Raw genomic sequence first — 19,653 nt, forward strand, 5'->3', positions numbered from 1 at the left:
AATAATTGGCTGCGAAGTGGAGTCTATTTGGACAACAGCGTTAGAATTTCGAAATTGTCGAATTCGGAGGTTATCACATAAGAGAGTAACCTTTATAGATATACATTTGGTAGTTATTTACAGATTTTCTCTCGTGTGTGAATTATATCTTTTGCGCTATCGTTCACAAGTGTAGTGAGCTTCCTGAATCTGAGCACAATTGCAAACTTAGCGCGTGGGTTTCTAACAAAATGCCAGCTGTTCCACACTGCCATGTTAAGAAAAGCAGCAAGTGTCAAAAGGGCAAGGTCGATGGCGCTCAGGGGGTCAGGGTCAGATTCAGATTCCGATTCAGACTCTTTTGAAGCCGCCATGAAGAGGAAATCACAGAAGATCGCAAACTCTGTACTGAATAATGAAGATTTGCAATATGACATAGACACCCCGGCGACCTCTGAAGAGAAGCAGGATAAGCAGGAAAGAGGGTCAAGGTTCTTAAAAGATATCCTAAAACAGAAAGAAATCCGTGATAAGGAGAGAGAGAGAGCTAAGATCGAGTGGCAGCGAAAGAATGCTAAAGGTATGGTGTTTGAATCTGACGAATACAAGCAGTTAGCCGAAGACAGCAACGCGGCGGCTCCACAGCTGCTCGTAGAAACCAGAGATACAGTATACGATATAATAAAGTCGAAAGTGACCGAGGAAGTGCTAGAGAAGGCACGTCAGCGGTACTTCGAAAGGCACCCTGAAGATATCGAGAAGCGCTAATCATTGACAAAGATATACCACCATCAGGACCAGCTTATGATTATCATTCTACAATGAGTTATCACGCGATTATGAATTAAGCATACTAAAGTTACGGTGTCATGAAGTCATAAAATCAAGACATATTAATCTCATTTCATTGCCTCTTGAATAGCGATAGTGTCTGCGAGTTGCTTACTGGAGTCCTGGCCAGTGGCAGTAGTGCTCAAAGGCTCCTCTTCAATGGTGTCAACTGGAGCCTTTCCTTGTGGCGAACTCTGGTTGTGCACTATACGCTCAATCTGGTCCGCACTAGGCATGAAAATGACTCTTGAGCCCGAGCTCTTGGCCATATTCTGCAAAGCGTCCAAGTATCTAATCTGCAAGGCAGCAGGAGAACTCAAAATGTCAGAGGCCTTTCTCATCTGCTTAGCACTCTCAACCTCAGCCTTTGCATTGATGATCTTAGCTTCACCAATACGCTTAGCTTCAGCAGCTTTAGCGAAGGAGTCCTGAACAGAGTGAGGCAAGGTCAAGTCCTTGATCAAAATGGCCTCGATGTGCACACCCCATTCGGCAGCAGTTCTGGCAATGACCAGCTGCACGGACTCAGCGATCTCGTCTCTCTTCTCCACGACATCCTGCAACACGCGAGAACCAATGACGTCTCTCATGGTGTTCTGAGTTCTTTCAGTAATGGCGGAGTGAATGTCGGAAATGGCAAAGATGGCTCTTTGAGGGTCAATGATGTTGTAGTAGACCACCGAGGTGATCGATACTGACAAGTTGTCTCTAGTGAAACAAGACTGAGGAGGCAATTCCTTAGCGTTAATTTTGATGTTCACCCTAGACAATTTCTCCGACCAAGTGTTCACGTAAGAGGTACCAGGCTCGATGGTTCTCGACAACGCACCGAAAGTCTGCACCAAACCAACCTCACCTTGATCAACTGTCTTGTATGGGTTCTCGCAAAGGAAACAGAAAACACCACAGCATCCAAAAATTCTACCACAGGCTGTAATGAATTTCTGGTATGCATCTTGTGGGGGAGTCTCGTATGTTTTGGCGAAGTTCTTCACTACCATCTCAGGTTTAACGTAACCTTCATCCTCGCTTGTAATTGGCGCTTTGTGTGGCTTCACTGGTTCGTTGTTGGGCTTAATAGGTTCGTCAGACATGGTTAAATTGAAAGTGGTAAGGGATTAAAAAAGCCGAGAATGTCCCTACCTTATATATGGTCCCTCGAAGCTGGCACGGATAGCCCTTACCAAAGAAGAGCTTACGCAGGACAAGCCTCCCGTATGCATGAGCTCCTGCGGTATATACAGACCATCACAACATACATATCTACCACTTGCTAAATTTGAAGCGCCGCAGTGAACGGATATACGAGGGAAAAGCGACAAGAAATACTAGTGAGGAATTGGTTAAATTCTGGCGATAAATGGGTTACGAAGTACCATCTGCCAAGCACACGTGATCATACAAATGTATCATCCCTACATCAATCAAAAAAGTTTTCTTGGTTCTTGTCCAGTGACGATGTTCATATCCGTATGCACTGCACACTACCGACATCTGGTATCATGAAAACGCGGCTAGTTTACGAATTTACCGAGAGGCTGAAAACCAAAAGTGTGATTTATTGATGTGGGCCACGCGGCTCTCATGGACCGCTACCGGTCATGAAATATTGAAATGGAGTTTGGTCACAACGTAGCTATTTACAACACGGAAAGGTCTTTTTATTGACATTGCCAAGGCTGAACTTTCTATTTTTCAGCAGCCAAGTGCTACTGATGGCAGTTCCTAAGCAGATGACACTAAGAAGCTCTTAACAAGCACGGTTATTTTTCGACAAATCCAGATCAAGACGTACGGAATACAAGTTTGGGTCAATTTTCGGGAATCCAGTTCCCGTTATCAATTCGAGCCACTTAGACCATTCATCCAACGTAGAGATTCCATCCTTTCTCTTCCGCGAGTGCAGCCCAGTCCACAACGGCACTGCCGTCGGGATTGCGTACCCAAGCTTCCTCGACAGTTTCTTCAATTCTTGTTAAATTCTGTACGAAATAAGTCGACTGGGCCTTTTTGAACCTCTCCCTCATCCTCTCCCTGTCGTAATCTGTGCAACAAGTAATTCCACAAACCAAAAGCAGTAGTGACAACAGAACCACCATTCGAGTCTCTATGAGCTCATCAATTAGTTCTAAAGCCCGAAAAAGCAAATCTTGTTGCTGGAACAGCGCTGGAGGCAGGTGAATCACACCAGTGTGAAGATGGATCTGACATATGAGCACGTAGAGCTGGAATAGCTTTGTCTGAAGAGCTAAATCAAACGGATTACTCTCTAGAATTTCTAAGTGTAGTTCGCTGGGCTGACAAGTCTCGATTTTTACAGAAAATTCCTTGAACGTCGCTCGAACATCTTCGAAATAATTTCTTCGAGCGTCTTCGTATTCAATGCATCTTTCGTCATTGATGATTGGAAGGGCGTCCTGAAGTTCATTCCATTGCCGCCTGAGTCTTACCTGAGCGTTACCAATTTCCCCAAAAAGGTTATACACTCTGCCCAAGGCTCCCTGCAATGGATCAATACCGTAGTCGACGTCCTCTTTCAAAACGTCCTTATATTCCTCAATGGGAATAAATGTACCCTTGCGTAGAGCGTTCAGTGAAAGCAAGTCGTGGAACTGGAAGTTGTGTAAAAGCCATTTAATATCGTTGTTATTCAGAAACATTTGGCATACAGCAGCCAACCCGCCAAACGAGTTTATCAAGTTTGAGCACTGGGTCATAAACCCTCCCCAGTGACACACATCACCTGTGGTGACTTCTATGCCAATGAAAATTAAGTAGAATGCAAATAACACGAAGAAATCCTCGTTGGTCAGCGGTGTCAAGTTGTCGCCAATTTCTTTACAAATCAATTTGGCTGCCTTTTGCATGTAATTCCAAGGCTTTGCATACTCTATGGACAGCTTATCCCGTAGTTGCAAGTAAAACCCACCCCAGGCACACAAGGCATAGAGGATGGAGTCTCTCGACTGGGCCAAGTGCATGAACGTCTTGAGGAAATAGTTCAGCGCATCGGTGCCTATGGGTATAGAGGAGCAGAATGCGTCACTGTAATGCAGAAGATACTCAAACCCAGTCTCGTCAAGCTGGGGAAGAGCCCGTCCGAAGAGCATATTATCATACGGTAGATGGAACAACTCAAAGAGATCTGGTGACAGTTTAGAAGATAAGGAGATCAGATGGTCAAGCGGCAACTGAGGATCGATACAGGAGTCTGGAGAAATAGGCGATGTCAAAGTCATCTGAAGATCCTGCTTCGCTGGCTGTGACTGGGTTTTTGCAATCGTCTTCTTCACTCCATTCTTCGGCTTCTCCGGCCACTCACACTTCAAGTCTCTTTTCTCGCAACCGGAGCACGTAGGATACTTTTCATCGCACTTTTTTCTAGTGGTTAGTAAGGATTTGCTGATGATTTGCAAACGTTGACTCAACATACTTTCTTCTGCGGCAGCAGAGGCACCCTAGGGTGGATCGGGCGCGAGTGCCATAAAACTTGAGGGTGTAGCCAGTTCGGGGATGGCGCTGACTGGCCAAGGGCAATTTTTTTTGCTCCATGGTCAGGAGGTCCGAGCCCAAGGTGTGAAACATGAGGAATTTTGAGAACAAGTTTCCGGGGTAGAGAAGTAATGATAATGGGGAGAAGAGGGATTGGGAATCTTGCGATAGGCTTCTGCGCTAACTACCCGATTAGGAACGCGCCGCCATGGACTCCGATATCCTAAACACAAGCCGGTCCCCAGAGTTACAATTTTCAAAATACTTTCTGTTATCTCTACTTCTTTTTCTGAAGAAAATGCCCCTGAAGGTTGTGGTTGTTGGGTCCGGCGGCGTGGGCTCGATGGCTGCCTACGCATTGAGTTTGAATGCTGAGACAACGGCAATTGTGCGTTCTGACTATAACCAGGTGTCGAAGCACGGCTTCAGCATAGAGTCTGTGGATTACGGAACAATTGAGAGCTTCATGCCCCAACACGTGGTTCCCTCAATCGGGGAGGCCGCAAAACAGGGTCCCTACGATTTCATAGTGGTGACCACGAAAAACACTCCGGATATTAGTAAAGGTGAAGAGCTTATCGAGCCCTTGGTGGGCGCGGAATCCACCATAGTGCTAGTTCAAAACGGCATTGATATCGGGGCGCCCTACGTGGCCAAGTACCCACAGAACGTTGTTCTTAGTGGTGTCTCGATGATCTCATCAACAAACTACGGGGGAAAAATCACCCATGTGGGTCACGATGAACTCATGGTGGGCTACTTCACCAACCCCAATCTCCCGGTCGAGCCCCAAGAATCAGCTGCGAAATCCTTTGTAAGGTTGTACAAGAACGCCCACAACGATTGCGTATATGACGAAAACGTGAAGTACACACGCTGGCGCAAACTCGTGTATAACGCCACGTTGAACACTATTTGCTCCTTGACGGGCGTAGACGTTGGAAGATTGGAGCTCTTTGGCGGCATGGACATGGTGCGCACGGCCATGAGAGAGGTGTTGGCCGCGGCCAAGTCTGACGGGGTCGATTTACCGGAAAGTATCATGGAGTTCATGATCAGGTCGGACGACGGCAATTACTACGCTCCGCTGATGTTGGTGGATATTCGCAAGGGCAACTACATCGAGCTTGAGGTGATACTAGGAAACGCTGTGCGAATCGCCGAGAGGAACGGGGTGGCCGTGCCGACGCTTTCCTTGGTGTACAAGTTGCTAGCAGTGGTACAGAAGAGCACCATGGAGGCCAAGGGGGCGATTGACGTGCCCAAGGAGAGGCCCGTTCCCAGCAAGAACGGATCCACCAACGGTATTTAGATTGAAAACTAGCCTGCTTTAACATATAGTTTCGGCTACAAATATACAATTGCATCCACAGTTTTGAGACACCAAATTCGGCTAGCCGTTCCCGGAATCGTGGGTCCATGCGGCACATCGCGAGGTTTCCGGCTTTCTTATCTGGGACCACCACGTAGAGGAAAACTTCTCAGGTGGAGTAACTGAGTCATTGTCGCTACTGATAAGGAATTGCAATCCGTATAATGACAAGCAAGACGACAAAAACAATATAGTATAGCTCCTCAGGACAGTGTAGGCAGAAAGGTTTATCATGAATATCAAAAAATCGGCTTCCAAAAATAATCAGATCTCTTTGTTTATGTTTGTAACACTTTCAAATCGTCCGAAGATCTAGAAAACTCGCTCAAAGCTTCAAAGCACTAGGCGTAACCACCATCCAAGATAAGCCGCCTTTCGTGGAGTACGAGGGGCTATCTTCTGGACCCGTAGCATAGAGGAGGAGTACTTTCGTGGAGGAGAGGCGCTTTCGTAGAGGAACAGTGGGTTCGTAGAGGAAAATCAGTTTCGTAGAGGACATTTTCCTTTCAAAGAGATCTTCCATAGAGGACTTGAGTGACTTTTAATTTATTCTGGGAGAAACAAGTAGGAGGGCCATGATTTCCGTCCCGCGCTTGTTACTGCCTTGGGCGTAGCTTTTGCAGCCATTTCCTCGGGCGTGATGGTATAAATAGCGGTCACTTCCCCAACCCAAACATTTATCATTTCCACCTCTAAGTTTTACTTTATGACTCAATCGTCGTATCTCTTCTCGGGAAAAGTCAGTGAGCACGCCCCCATGGTGGTGGGCGGAAAGGGCAACATCCTCACAGTTGAGGATCCAGCTACCCACAAGCGCAGAGAAGTGTTTGATGCCATGGGCGGCGCTGCTGTGGCTGCTTTAGGACATGGTGACGAGGAAATTGTTGCTGAAATGGCGGCAGCTGCAAAAGAGTGCTCGTACTCTTACTTGGGGTACATGACCAATTATTGGGCCGAAGAGTTGGCCAAGTTCTACATTGATAAGTCGCCCAAGGGTGCTTTTGCAGCAGCCCTTTTTACCTGTTCAGGTTCTGAGTCGAACGAAAATGGCATGAAGACTGTTTGTCAATATTGGCTCGAGAGAGGTAAGCCAGAGAAGACTGTGTACATCTCGAGGAAGCAGTCATACCATGGATTCACCATTGGCGCCCTCTCATTGAGTGAGTCAATTCGTAAGGATAGCTACAGGGCCGTCACGTTGCCAGCAGAACAAACACCAAAGGTGTCGTGTGTGTATCCCTACAGGGAGATGAAAGAAGGAGAAACCTTGGACGACTATTGCCAGCGGCTTTTGAAAGAGCTTGAAGACAAGATCTTGGAAGTTGGACCTGAGAAGGTTGGCGCCTTCTTATGTGAAACACTTACAGGCTCAACATACGGCACGTCTCCATCAATTCCGGGATACTTGCAAGGCGTTCGTAAAATCTGTGACAAGTATGATATTCTTATGTGGCTCGACGAAGTTATGTGTGGAACGGGACGTGCCAGTGCTACTGGAGGGCTTAACTGCTGGGAATCATGGCCAGATTTTGATGGCCCTGATTTACAACTGATTGGCAAGACTTTAGGAAGTGGCTTTGTATCCATCGCTGGCCTCTTGGTGTCGCCCAAGGTCAGACAGGCATTTGTGGAAGGTTCGAACTACATTCCTGGCGGCCAAACCTATCACCAGCACGCATTTAACTGCCGTGTTGCATTGGCAGTACAGAAAAAAATTGACAGATTGGGTCTTAGGAAGAATATTTACGAAAACGGTAACAAGATGGGTGAGAGGCTCAAAGAGTTGGCTGAATCGACTGAGATTGTTGGCGACGTCAGAGGTCTTGGAGGCTTCTGGTCACTTGAACTTGTCAAGAACAAGCAAACAAAGGAACCCTTCCCTTCAAAATTGGGTGTGGGTGCCAAAACCACGGTGAAGCTCTTTGCCAACGGGATGACAAGTATGGGTCTTGGAGGAACCGCCGGTAACGGTCTCGGAGACCACATCACGGTGGCGCCTTCGTACATTATCACAGAAGAGGATGCCAACCACATCGCTGAGATGCTAATTCAGGCCGTGAAGGAAATGGAGAACGATTTGCGTACTGCTGGAGAGCTCTAAGAATTTTATCCACGACAACGAGCTCAAAAACTTAAGAATACGTCGATGTATCCACGCTACATCTGGTGGCACCTCGAAAGCCGTTCATGCTGCAAGCTATGTTTCAATTTAGTTGAATTATCCACATTTAGTGTACTCGTTGGTAAGCGTACGAAAATTTTATTTGGTAGCTTGCAATTTTTATTTTATTTCATTTTATTTTACTTTATTTTATTTTTTTTTCTTAGGCAACACATTCCGATTAAGAATGCTTCTTAATTTCAGTTGAACAGCCAAATAATAAGGTATCTTTTATCTTGAAAAGAAGCGGATTAATTTTCCAATTATTTCTTTGCGTTGTATCGTATGTGAATGTTCTGATATTTCAGTTAGGCTGTTCGGAGTTGTAACTGATGAAGATCTGGGCAAAATTTGAACGATGGGAAGGGTGTCCAAGGCAGCAGGTTGCACAAACTTTGTGAAATGGCCATGAAAGACATGTAAACATGGCTACTTATTTCAGTTTTGTCGATACCTTGAAGATCCCCCGGAAACGTGTAGCTGAAACTTATGCGAAACTCCTGCTTAAACATCATGTTTTTGCAAAAAAAAAAAAAAGTCTACGCTCATCCTACATATAAAATCATTTGTAGTCTCATGTTCGGTGTGCACATGAATTATCTCAACAAAGCCGGTCTAGTATAGTGGTTAGTACAGTTCGTTGTGGCCGAACAAACCCAGGTTCGATTCCTGGGGCCGGCAATTTTTTTTTTGATTTCAATAGTTTTGAATTGTTTAAGGTCTACTCTTTCTAAGGAATTGATCAAAGGTGTCCATTTTTCAATTGCGCATGCTATACAGCTTGAAAGATATAATTTTGAGGTTCAGCTTGCAAATACACACACTCCCTATAGTATTGGTAAATTTTGTTTTTCAAGGATAGATCGAGGCTTCAAATCTCTATACACAAGTCTCGTTGATGATATTCGAGATTCAGTGATCTTAACGCTGCAGCTTCTCACCTAGCCATTTAGGTTGCAGCCATTCTCTTTGAACAGTGAACCACAACAACATCATTCGACATTGACAGCGACACAAAAGAATTCAAATACATACTGTTTTCAATCATACAAAAGTTCAGGAACGTACTGTAGTGATCTTGACTGTCCCTTTTGGTGCCCTTAACTTAGTGTTACCCGCACTGAGCGTCCTAGCAGTATAACAGAGCGAGAAAAAAAGGTGAAGAGATAATCCCCAGTCATTATGACTACACACATTTATAGCCCACAACCGACCACAAAGAGTATGTTCTCCCCTCTTCTACACCAAAGATGACAAAAACATTCGTGTTGCTCGAAGGTCACGCTGTGAGCCACAAATATAGACTACTACGGTATCTGAGGTGTACGATGAAATTTTAAGACAGTTGATTAACCAACTAGCATGAACAAAAGATCAAGAAAAGAGCTCAACAGAATCCACCGTAATCCTCTTCCCGTCGAGCTTTCCGTAGATACTCGAGGCCACTTGCCCTTAGTGAATGTGACCAATGGGCTTTCGTGGCTCTGGCTATGGATCCGTGTGGCTTGTATATGTCTACGGTCACCACCACGGGAGCCCAGAATGAAGATTGTATTTGAACAGCCTGGTGTTTTCGCTGTAAGACAAGAAAGCGATATGAAAAGGGCATGGAACAACGGGTTCTTTGGCAAGGGCACTCTTTCACGACTGGAGCCGACGTTCAAGACCAGAGTGTTGGGTGAAACCACAGGGTCGAGCGAGGCAGTAACGAGCGAAAGAAGGCGCCAGAGGCGTATCTTTAAGGAATTGCGGGCGCAGCATCAGCGGTATGAGGTTGAGGAGCGAAAGAGGGAATTGAGCTCAGAGGAGAAGCAGCAATGGGAAGAGATAAAGAAGAAGATGGCTGAGGCGAGTGAAGTAGCATTCACTAAGGCAGCCAAAGGGGACATGAAAGAGGCTGCTGAAGAACAAGATGTCAACTTGCACACGCTAGTGGATCTTGAGTTTCTCCAGCTCGAGGCTGTCGAGGCATTTTTCTTGACATTTGCATTGGAAGCTGCAGAAGTGAGCGTTGGTGAAGAGGTACTCAAAGAGTTGGCGACATTAAAACTTGCTGCTGATGCTTTTTGTGGTTCTACTATCACTAGCAACGAAAATCTTCCGAACTTGGATCGTTTAGGTGAGTTTCTCAGGAACTATGTGGTATATCATCACTACCGAAGCCTTGGGTGGTGTGTTCGTAACGGCATCAAGTTTGGCTGCTCATTTCTCTTGTACAAGCGAGGCCCTCCGTTTCACCACGCAGAATTTGGCGTTCTTGTGTTGAAAACAGAGCACAATAAGCTGTGGGAAGATACCTTGGCTGTGGCCCGAGTGATTGGAGGCGTGAGGAAGACACTCATATTCGTGTACGTAGAGGAACCCTCTGAGGAACAGTTGCAAGAAGTATGGGAGTCAAGGGACTCGCCCAGGCGGATAGTGTTACGTCTTTTACAGCTCTACAAGGTGTGTGAAGTTGTCTATAAGCGCTGGAGCCCTAGCCGGACTAGGGAGTGATAGCCTGGTGATAATAGGATCCCTAATATGGGACTTGGTTAGTGATAGATTAAGGTAATGAAAGTTACGACAAAGCTGATGTATACCTTGTTTGCAACATGTAGAGGAGATTAGTTCGCTAGGAGTGATGATTTAAAGAGCTTCCGTATGCGGTGCTTATGTGGATGTGGCTGCGAAACGCATCGGGGTTTAAAATAGGAGAGATGTCATGTGTTACAAGCGTAGATCAGAGGACTTTGTCGACAAGTCACATCCAAGCACAATGCCGATAATACAGCAGCTGTCCATGAAGTTCATAGCCAGTATTCATCATTTCTGTGTCATTCAAATGCCGGCGGGATCTAAGAGGCAAGAAAGATGGCCTCATACCAGAAAGCAAAGAGAAGAAACAAGCAAAAAGAAAGAAATGTAATGAAGGAAAAAGAAAAAAAAAGAGGATAATCCCGACATTTAAACAGAGAAAGCGTTACATACCTTAGCTTTCCAGTCCCATCAGAACCATAAATAAAGTGTGAGCTCTTCTCATCGCTTTGCCATGTAAACAAGGCCAAAGAAAGCCCTGAGGCAGCAGCCCTGCACACGGCCAGCGCGCTCCATCGCTAAGTGGCAGTCGCGGCGAGTATTTAAAGAGGCCTACTTTCCTCCCGAAATGCCTACTTCTATGCAGACAAACGCAAGCACAAACACTAACATACCCACTTTTTGAACGGTTTTCACTCTCGACATGGCCGACATAAGCTCGTTGATTAATCCTCCAGACGAGAAGGAGGAGCAGGCGCCCGTGACCACGCCCCAGGAGGAGAAGGTATCTGAAGACACCATTCTCGCTTCTTTCGATAAAATCAAAACCCATTTTCCAGCTGCCAGGATCAAGAAGATTATGCAGTCTGACGAAGAGATTGGCAAGGTTGCTCAGGCGACGCCCATTGTTGTGGGACGGGCGTTGGAGATTTTCATGGCCAATCTAGTGGAGGCGGCGATTAAGGAGGCCAAAGCTGCCGGTGTAAGGAGAATCGCCGCTTCTCATGTTCGTGCTGCTGTTGAGAACACTGAGCAGTTTGACTTTTTGGTGGATGCAGTGCTGAAGTACCAGTCCAAGTGATGGCCATCATGTGCCAGAGCGCATGTGACATATAGCACGTGTATATCCATCGCGTGATAATCTCGCTACGTCATTGGCTGCCCGCGCGGCTCGGTGGAGGTAATACCGGCTTCGAGAAGCTCATTTCACGTTTCTCTCCTAGATGGAGTAAGTCGAATGTACTTGCCGCGATCCTTTTCCACACGTGTCGTCGTGCTTCAGAAGCCATATCAGTCGGCACCTAAAACGGCAACTTCTACAGTTTTTGCCCTTTTCACCTCATTGCTGTTGCCTTCCCATAACGCCCCAGAATTCATATATACTATGATATCCTGCACAATGCGCCAGCAACTAACCATATAAAGAAGGTATGTCCCGTTAGTACAACACATATACTACTGTTATCCCAACGATATCATAACGAGCATGGTCTACAACAAATCCCACACCAGCTTGTCCTCAAGAAAGTCCTCTTTCTTCAACACTCACCAGTTGAGCCACCAGCCCCAGCCTGACGTGTATTTCGTAGGCGTGGATGTCGGTACCGGCTCGGCTAGAGCATGTATCATTGACACCAACGGGTTGATCTTGGGTCTTTGTGAAAGACCCATCACTCGTAACGAGTTGAAGAGAAACCACATCACTCAAAACTCCACAGAGATCTGGAACGCCATCTGTTTCTGTGTCAAGAGCGTGCTTCGCGACTCGGGCGTTGACGGCTCGGAGGTGTTCGGTATTGGTTTTGATGCTACGTGTTCTCTCGTGGCCATTTCCGAGTCCAAGGATGCTCCAGCTGCTGTTGGTCCTGATTTCAACGATGACAAGACCAACATCATCTTGTGGATGGACCACCGTGCTCCGGATGAAACTAACGCTATCAACGCCACTGGCGATAAGGCCCTCAAGTATGTGGGTGGGCAGATGTCTATCGAAATGGAGTTGCCAAAGATCAAGTGGTTGAAGCATAACAGACCCAAGGGCTTGGACGACTTAAAATTCTACGATTTGGCCGACTACTTGACCCATAAGGCCACCGGCTCTGAGGCCCGTTCTTACTGCTCTACTGTATGTAAGCAAGGCTTCGTGCCTATCGGAGTTGATGGTTCTGAAACAGGCTGGTCCAAGGAATTTTTAGAACAAGTAGATTTGCCTGAATTGGCAGCAAATGATTTCCAGAAGTTGGGTGGTGTTCCTGGCAAGAACGGTACCTTTTTGAGCGCCGGTGACATTGTCGGAAAACTTACCCCTAAATCAGCTGAAGAGTTGGGGTTGACAACTGAAACCATCGTGGGAAGCGGTGTCATTGACGCCTACGCCGGATGGGTCGGAACCGTCGCCGCCAAGGTTGATCTTCCAACCCATCCAGAATTGTCTCAGGACTCCAATGGCTCTATGGAGACGGCCTGTGGTCGTATTGCCGCAGTAGCAGGAACTTCTACATGCCATGTTTCGATGACTAAAGAACCATGCTTTGTCAAAGGTGTGTGGGGTCCTTACAGAGATGTCATGGCTCCTGGATACTGGCTTGCTGAAGGTGGTCAATCTTGCACTGGCGCACTTTTGGCTCATGTGTTGTCCACTCACCCAGCTCATGGTGAGTTGGTGCACTTGGCTGACGCCTCCAATTTGTCCAAGTTTGATTACTTGAACTTGGTCTTAGAAAATATGGTTACCGAAACCAACAGCAGATCTGTTGTTGCATTAGCAAAACATATCTTTTTTTACGGTGACTTCCATGGTAACAGATCCCCCATTGCCGACCCCAATATGCGTGCCAACATCATTGGTCAATCCATGGACTCTTCTGTCAAGGATTTGGCAATTCAATACTTTGGTGCTTGTGAGTTCATTGCTCAGCAGACTAGACAAATCATCGAAGAGATGGAGAAGGGCGGGCACCAGATCAAATGCGTGTACATGTCTGGTGGCCAGTGCCGTAACGGTTTATTGATGAGATTACTTGCTGACTGTACTGGATTGCCAATTATCATTCCAAGATACATTGATGCCGCCGTTGTGTTTGGTAGTGCTTTGTTGGGTGCTGTTGCAGCTCAAGAATTGGTTGAAGAACACATCAATAGCGGTGGTCGTGCTAGAAAGGATTCGTTGGCTAAGTCGCAAACTGACTTGAAAAATATTAGCAACAAGAGGGCAGACTCCCCATTAGGTTCTCCTTACACTGCTCCATCAGCCACTGCTTCCCATACCAATTTGGGAGCCTTAGGCTACGGCGGCGCTCCAATGCACATGTCCACTGTCGGTGAAGAGCCTCAGGATTACTTCAACCAGACTGCACCACCAAAGTCACCAAAGGTTGACACTGCTTCAGACAGTGATTCCGAGGACGAGCAAACTTTGTCGTTCGGATCCAAGCTGAACACCTCACAAAAAGTGTCAAAAGGCTTGGCTGCCAAGGCCAGAAGCGAATTCAAACCATTGACCAGCTTGTCAGACGCAAAGAAGAGCGATTCTATTACCACCGCTAAGACCACTGATCCAGGGGATCGTTTGTGGCAGACAATGGAGAAGCTTACCGGACCGGGTAAAGTTGTCATGCCCCACAAAGACAGCCACCCAGACAGAAAACTCTTGGCTTGCAAGTATAAGGTGTTTTTGGACCAGTGCTACAAGCAGCAAGAGTACAGAAAGATGGTTGACGAGGTTGAGGCCGCCAACTGAGTGTGAACCACGTGCATGGCTGATTGAATCGGTTTACAGAGACGAATTTTACACATGAGATTTCGACAAAGACATGTAGGTACTCGTCGTCATATGTGCGGCTGTAGACAAATTGTGGATGTAAATTAAGGCACCTTAGACTTATTAGCAGAGATCAGAGTTCCAAACACTCTTGTGTGGTTTCAAAAGTGCGCAACTCCTTGAGAGCCTAAAAATTTCATTCAAATCGTTGAACTTAGCAAAACTAACCAGACTGTGCTTTATTGAAGAAATAAAACCAAAAAGACAAATAAAAAAAGTCCTTTTATCCTTCTCCAAATATCTTTACCAATAAATATGCGAAAGATCCTGTAAAAAGATCAATGGAGCTGACGAAATTGCGCACAATTGGCTGTGCAGAAGGAAAATTCGGTGCATTTGTCAGATTCGCTTACATTGCAACACGGCACGTGATCAGATGAGATTTTCAGAGCAATTGCTTCATATGAGGGCGAGCAAAAGGAGACGATTTGAAAGTGTCATAGACCTCGTGGAAAGATGAAAATTGGATACTTGGAATCAGTGGAGCCATGAGTGTTCATTTATTTGATTTTCACGGAACAAAAGTTCACGGAAAGCTGATTTTCACCGCCTTTCACGTGACCAACGTACATTGGCAAAACTGTGGATAGCTAATGCATATATATAAAAAGGTGCCACAACCACATTGAATAAAATTGCCTAGGAAACGTCGACATTTACCCCCATTTTCTTGCATAACAGATCATTCACACAAAAGAATAGGTTCCAAACCTAAATTACCCCCCAAATCTTCACTTTTTATTGCATTATTTATACGGCTGATTTCTAGCACATTTTTCGCAGCCATTTTTCAACCCAACCAACCCTCTTTAATATCCCCCTCCATGACGCTTCAAGAAAGGTTCTCCTTGGAAGAGGCCATCTCAAACGTCCCGGAGGTCCAGAGGTACGATTCGTCCAGAGCTTCAAGGGTGCAGAGTCATGAGTTCCAGAGAGAGCACCAGCCCATCCACGACCCGTACGACAGTAACGTCATTGTACCCGAATATCTTGAAAACGACCCCAACGTCGTCGATTATGGAAAAAACCTAGTTGCCCATCCTGGAGAGAAAGTCAAGCATTATCTCAAGTCGCTTTTTCCCATCGCCAGTTGGATTTTGCACTACAACGGTAAGTGGTTGTATGGTGATTTGGTTGCAGGAATCACTGTAGGAGTGGTGTTGGTTCCCCAGAGTATGTCGTATGCTCAATTGGCTGGGTTACCAGCAGAGTATGGTTTATACTCTTCGTTCGTTGGTGTTTTTATTTACTCTTTCTTTGCCACTTCAAAAGATGTCTCCATTGGTCCTGTCGCTGTGATGTCTCTTCAGGTCGGTAAGGTAATTGCCAAAGTACAAGAGCATGCTGGGGACAAGTACGCAGCGCCCGAAATCGCCACATTTTTATCATTAATTTGCGGTGGTATTGCTGCTGGAATTGGTATTATTCGCATAGGTTTCATTCTTGAGTTCATCTCGTTGCCTGCTGTCATGGGATTCATGTCTGGCTCGGCTTTTAATATCATGTCAGGCCAGGTGCCTGCGCTTATGGGCTATGGTTCTGCTGTGAACACAAGAAACTCCTCTTGTGATGTTGTCATTGATACTCTCAAGAACCTTCCGAAGACTAACGTGAACGCTGCTTTTGGTCTTGTTCCTTTGTTCATCTTGTACACATGGAAGTTCAGCTGTGAGTATGCCATGAAGCGTTGGCCTCGCAGAAAGCAGTGGTTTTTTTACATCCAACAGTTGAGAAATGCAGTTATTTTAATAGTGACCACTGCCATATCTTGGGGTATTATTCATCCTCAACTCAAGAAGTTTGATGGCCCAAAAAGCAAATTTAAAGGCTCCATCAAGACAATTGGTGTGGTGCCTTCTGGCCTCAGACACGTTGGTGTGATGAACATTCCTGATGGTATTATTGGTGACATGGCTTCTGAGATTCCCGTGTCTACGATTATTTTGCTTTTAGAGCACATTGCCATTTCTAAATCCTTCGGTAGAATTAACGACTACAAGATCGTTCCTGATCAGGAGTTGATCGCCATTGGTGTCAACAACTTGATTGGTACTTTTTTCAACGCTTATCCTGCCACCGGTTCCTTCTCGAGATCTGCTTTGAAGGCCAAGTGTGGTGTCAGAACTCCACTTGCTGGTATTTTCACTGGTGGTGTTGTTCTTCTTGCCTTGTACTGTTTGACTGATGCATTCTACTACATTCCAAAAGCCACCTTGTCTGCGGTGATCATTCATGCTGTCTCTGACTTGATCTCTCATTGGAGAGCTACATGGAATTTGTGGGAGGTTGCTCCTTTGGACTGTGGTTTGTTTTTGATTGCAGTAATTATCACAGTTTTTTCATCTATCGAGAACGGTATTTACTTCGCCATTGCTGCCTCTGCTGCCATTTTGCTCTTTAGAGTGGCCAAACCCCAGGGTCAGTTTTTGGGCAAAATTAGAGTTGCCGAGGTGATCAATCCCACCATCAAATTCACCGACTCTGCATCTGTGTCTTCTTCTGCTTCCGAAGTTGAGATTCAGCAAGTTTTGTCTAATGCTTCCTATCAATCAACGGGTGCTAACAAATTTAAAGTTGGCGATGTGGAAAAGGTGGTTCCAACTGCGGGCGAGTTGGTGAAACAGAACCCCAATATCAGATTTCATACTAGATGGGTTCCTTTGAATCAGTATAACACCAATAAGGATGTTCATGTGCAGCCACCTCCACCTGGTGTCATTGTCTTTCGTCCAGTAGAAGCATTTGCTTACCCTAACGCTTCTGACCAAGTTGATCGTGTTGCTGATGAAGCTAAGAGACTTACCAGAAGAGGCAATCCTCGTCTGTTTGCCAATCCTGGTGACAGACCATGGAATGACCCAGGTCCCTTGAGATGGAGACTTCCATTTTGGAAAGACAAGTTCGGCAGCAAACTTGAAGATCACAGAGAGGAAGACACAAGACCATTATTGAGAATAATCCACTTTGACTTTTCTTGTGTTCCATCCATAGATGCAACAGCTATCCAGGCATTGGTCGATATACGTAAAGCCTTGAACAACTATGCCGATAGGGAAGTCGAGTTCCACTTCAGCGGCATCAACTCGCCTTGGGTAAGAAGGGGCTTGGTGCGTGCGGGCTTTGGTTCTTATGGTGACACCGAATTGGTGAGCGAAAAGACCTATGTCAACATTGCTACTCAGGAGGATGATTTAGAGAACAATTCATATTTCCCTGCCGTGGGATCCAACACTCCATTTATTCATTTTGATATTCCAGATTACGTTTGAGCATAGCATTCAAACATACTTCAGTTCTAACCAGATTATTTATTATTTAGCTTTTTTAGATTGGGGTCAATACATATCTCGGGTAATAGTCAAAACGTAATAGGATGTGACTTAGTGAATGAGTCAGATCGGAGGCAATTTTGAAATGTGTTTTATGATGTGGCGTCAAGAATAATTGGACGATCAAAGAAGTAAATTCTATCACTGAGTACTGCCTCCTCTCAAGAAAGTCCTATCACTCAAAGCCACTCCCACTACGAAAAATAAAATTGACGATTATCTAGACTTTAGTGATCAATATCGGTTTGGGCTACATCAAATTCAACAATATATCAATTGTAGCAATGATTAAAAATAAGTTGTAAACATGCTATACGTGTATGGTACACACCGCTTAACTGAACAAAGAACCAATGTCAGCTGGCATCTCGTCAATCTGGGTGGAGTAGAACTTCTCAATCTCTCTCATCATACCGACATCCTGGGAGGTGACAAAGTTGATGGCAACACCCTTTCTACCGAAACGACCACCTCTACCAATTCTGTGGATGTAGTTCTCCTTGTTAGCAGGCAAGTCGTAGTTAATAACCAAAGAGACCTGCTGGACATCGATACCTCTGGCCAACAAATCGGTGGAGATCAAAATTCTAGAAGAACCGGATCTGAACTCGTTCATAATGGTGTCTCTCTCACCCTGAGGCAAGTCAGCGTGAATAGCAGACACAGTGAAGTTGTTCTCCTTCAACTTAGCCATCAAAGACTCAACCTTGGCTCTGGTGTTACAGAAGATGACAGCTTGGGTGACGGAAATAGAGTCGTACAAGTCACACAAACAGTCGAACTTGTACTCCTCCTCCTCAACGTTGATGTAGTACTGCTTGATACCTTCCAAGGTCAACTCGTCCTTCTTGACCAAAATACGGACAGGGTTGTTCATGAACTTGGTGGTGACCTCCAACACGTCCTGGGGCATAGTGGCGGACAAAAGAACAACCTGGGTGGTCTCTGGCAACAACTTGAAGATGTTGTAGATCTGCTCCTTGAAACCAGACGACAACATCTCATCGGCCTCATCCAAAATGAACATCTTAACCTTGTGGGTCTTGAAGTATCTTCTGTCGATCATGTCGAACACTCTACCAGGAGTACCCACGACAATCTGGACACCAGATCTGAAGGCCTCGATATCGTCAGCCATAGAGGTACCACCAATAGAAGCGTGGACGGAAACCTTCAAGTACAAACCAATGTGGGAGATGACGTTCTGGATCTGCAAAGCCAACTCTCTGGTTGGAGCCAAGATCAAAGCCTGGGTAGCCTTCTCGTTGACGTCAATGTTCTGCAAAGCAGAAATGGTGAAGGTGGCAGTCTTACCGGTACCAGACTGGGCCTGGGCCAACACGTCTCTACCTTCGGTGATAGGCAAGATGGCTCTCTGCTGAATGGCAGATGGCGATTCGTAACCGTAACCGAAAATACCTCTAACGATCTCTGGTTTAAGGTTCAAGTCGTCAAAGGAGTACACGACGTTGTCGTAGTTGGACTCGATCAAGCCGGCGTCGACTTCCTGGATTCCGTTGGACATGGTGGTAGTAAGTTTTACTAAGGGGGTTTTTTAAGATGTCCTAGTGGTGATTTTTTTTTTTTTTAATGAGACTCGCCTTACTGTATGGTGGTATGCCCTGAATACACTGCATATGGCACCTACAAAAATTTTTCATGACCGGGTAACCTTTCCAGGAGGTCATACTTCTGCCGATTCCTAGCCATTGAGACAATGTGATGGCTCGAGGTTCAAGAGACTTGTTTAGGTTGTCTTCATGAGTTCAAAGAAAAATTGAATATGTTCTTGTCTCTCGCTAATTTTTAGAAATTCAAGGGATGACATCGATACGAAGGTGTGCAGTCACGTGACAGAAGTATACTGGGACCCTGGATTCCAGGTCAAGTCGCCTAAGACTTTTCATATTTTTCTAAAATACGATTGTATTATAGCAGAATTAAAGGTGCCTCGTTGTTTCATGACTCAAATTGGCTTCCAGGAACAGGGCTTTTGAGATGTTTTGTCGACTGTTCACGATTTGCGCTTTAAAAGAGGAACGATACAGATTTACCAACGAACGGAGAAGTCCGACTACGCATTGCAACAGTAAGGTCAAAAGGTGACAGCCTTCAACTTTTACATTGTTCGCGAACATCGAAGGATCGAAAT

The 19,653-nt window shown here is 45.6% G+C and overlaps 10 protein-coding genes and 1 non-coding gene across 11 annotated transcripts; 8 read left to right on the forward strand and 3 right to left on the reverse strand. All coding sequences in view use genetic code 12, as the record gives it.

Moving 5' to 3' along the window:
- Nucleotides 1-252: 252 nt before the first annotated feature.
- On the forward strand, nt 253-747 carry CJI96_0001373 (uncharacterized protein; the record flags this gene model as incomplete). The annotated part of the gene is made up of 1 exon (XM_029033062.2): nt 253-747. One exon carries the CDS (start codon nt 253-255, stop codon nt 745-747), a length of 495 nt encoding a protein of 164 aa, XP_028893377.2.
- A 131-nt stretch (nt 748-878) lies between these two features.
- On the reverse strand, nt 879-1,904 carry CJI96_0001374 (uncharacterized protein; the record flags this gene model as incomplete). The annotated part of the gene is made up of 1 exon (XM_029033063.2): nt 879-1,904. The coding sequence occupies one exon, from the start codon at nt 1,902-1,904 to the stop codon at nt 879-881; it is 1,026 nt and encodes a 341-aa protein (XP_028893378.1).
- Nucleotides 1,905-2,672: 768 nt separating this feature from the next.
- Nucleotides 2,673-4,362, reverse strand: CJI96_0001375 (Zn(II)2Cys6 transcription factor; the record flags this gene model as incomplete). The annotated part of the gene is made up of 2 exons (XM_029033064.2): nt 2,673-4,191; nt 4,244-4,362. 2 exons carry the CDS (start codon nt 4,360-4,362, stop codon nt 2,673-2,675), a joined length of 1,638 nt encoding a protein of 545 aa, XP_028893379.2.
- Nucleotides 4,363-4,510: 148 nt separating this feature from the next.
- On the forward strand, nt 4,511-5,614 carry CJI96_0001376 (ketopantoate reductase family protein; the record flags this gene model as incomplete). Its single annotated transcript, XM_029033065.2, has 1 exon — nt 4,511-5,614. One exon carries the CDS (start codon nt 4,511-4,513, stop codon nt 5,612-5,614), a length of 1,104 nt encoding a protein of 367 aa, XP_028893380.2.
- A 766-nt stretch (nt 5,615-6,380) lies between these two features.
- Nucleotides 6,381-7,775, forward strand: BIO32 (Bio32p; the record flags this gene model as incomplete). The annotated part of the gene is made up of 1 exon (XM_029033066.2): nt 6,381-7,775. One exon carries the CDS (start codon nt 6,381-6,383, stop codon nt 7,773-7,775), a length of 1,395 nt encoding a protein of 464 aa, XP_028893381.2.
- A 669-nt stretch (nt 7,776-8,444) lies between these two features.
- CJI96_0001378 lies at nt 8,445-8,516 on the forward strand. Its single transcript has one exon. It is a non-coding gene; the product is annotated as a tRNA-His (tRNA).
- Nucleotides 8,517-9,377: 861 nt separating this feature from the next.
- On the forward strand, nt 9,378-10,331 carry SEN2 (tRNA splicing endonuclease subunit SEN2; the record flags this gene model as incomplete). Its single annotated transcript, XM_029033067.2, has 1 exon — nt 9,378-10,331. One exon carries the CDS (start codon nt 9,378-9,380, stop codon nt 10,329-10,331), a length of 954 nt encoding a protein of 317 aa, XP_028893382.2.
- Nucleotides 10,332-11,055: 724 nt separating this feature from the next.
- HFL2 (negative cofactor 2 transcription regulator complex subunit BUR6) lies at nt 11,056-11,433 on the forward strand (the record flags this gene model as incomplete). The annotated part of the gene is made up of 1 exon (XM_029033068.1): nt 11,056-11,433. The coding sequence occupies one exon, from the start codon at nt 11,056-11,058 to the stop codon at nt 11,431-11,433; it is 378 nt and encodes a 125-aa protein (XP_028893383.1).
- Nucleotides 11,434-11,838: 405 nt separating this feature from the next.
- CJI96_0001381 (putative phosphotransferase) lies at nt 11,839-14,091 on the forward strand (the record flags this gene model as incomplete). The annotated part of the gene is made up of 1 exon (XM_029033069.2): nt 11,839-14,091. The coding sequence occupies one exon, from the start codon at nt 11,839-11,841 to the stop codon at nt 14,089-14,091; it is 2,253 nt and encodes a 750-aa protein (XP_028893384.2).
- A 905-nt stretch (nt 14,092-14,996) lies between these two features.
- SUL2 (sulfate permease) lies at nt 14,997-17,441 on the forward strand (the record flags this gene model as incomplete). The annotated part of the gene is made up of 1 exon (XM_029033070.2): nt 14,997-17,441. The coding sequence occupies one exon, from the start codon at nt 14,997-14,999 to the stop codon at nt 17,439-17,441; it is 2,445 nt and encodes an 814-aa protein (XP_028893385.2).
- Nucleotides 17,442-17,835: 394 nt separating this feature from the next.
- Nucleotides 17,836-19,026, reverse strand: TIF (translation initiation factor eIF4A; the record flags this gene model as incomplete). The annotated part of the gene is made up of 1 exon (XM_029033071.1): nt 17,836-19,026. The coding sequence occupies one exon, from the start codon at nt 19,024-19,026 to the stop codon at nt 17,836-17,838; it is 1,191 nt and encodes a 396-aa protein (XP_028893386.1).
- Nucleotides 19,027-19,653: the final 627 nt, after the last annotated feature.

This window comes from Candidozyma auris, chromosome 1, assembly GCF_003013715.1.
Source record: "Candidozyma auris chromosome 1, complete sequence".
Lineage (NCBI taxonomy): Eukaryota > Fungi > Ascomycota > Pichiomycetes > Serinales > Metschnikowiaceae > Candidozyma > Candidozyma auris.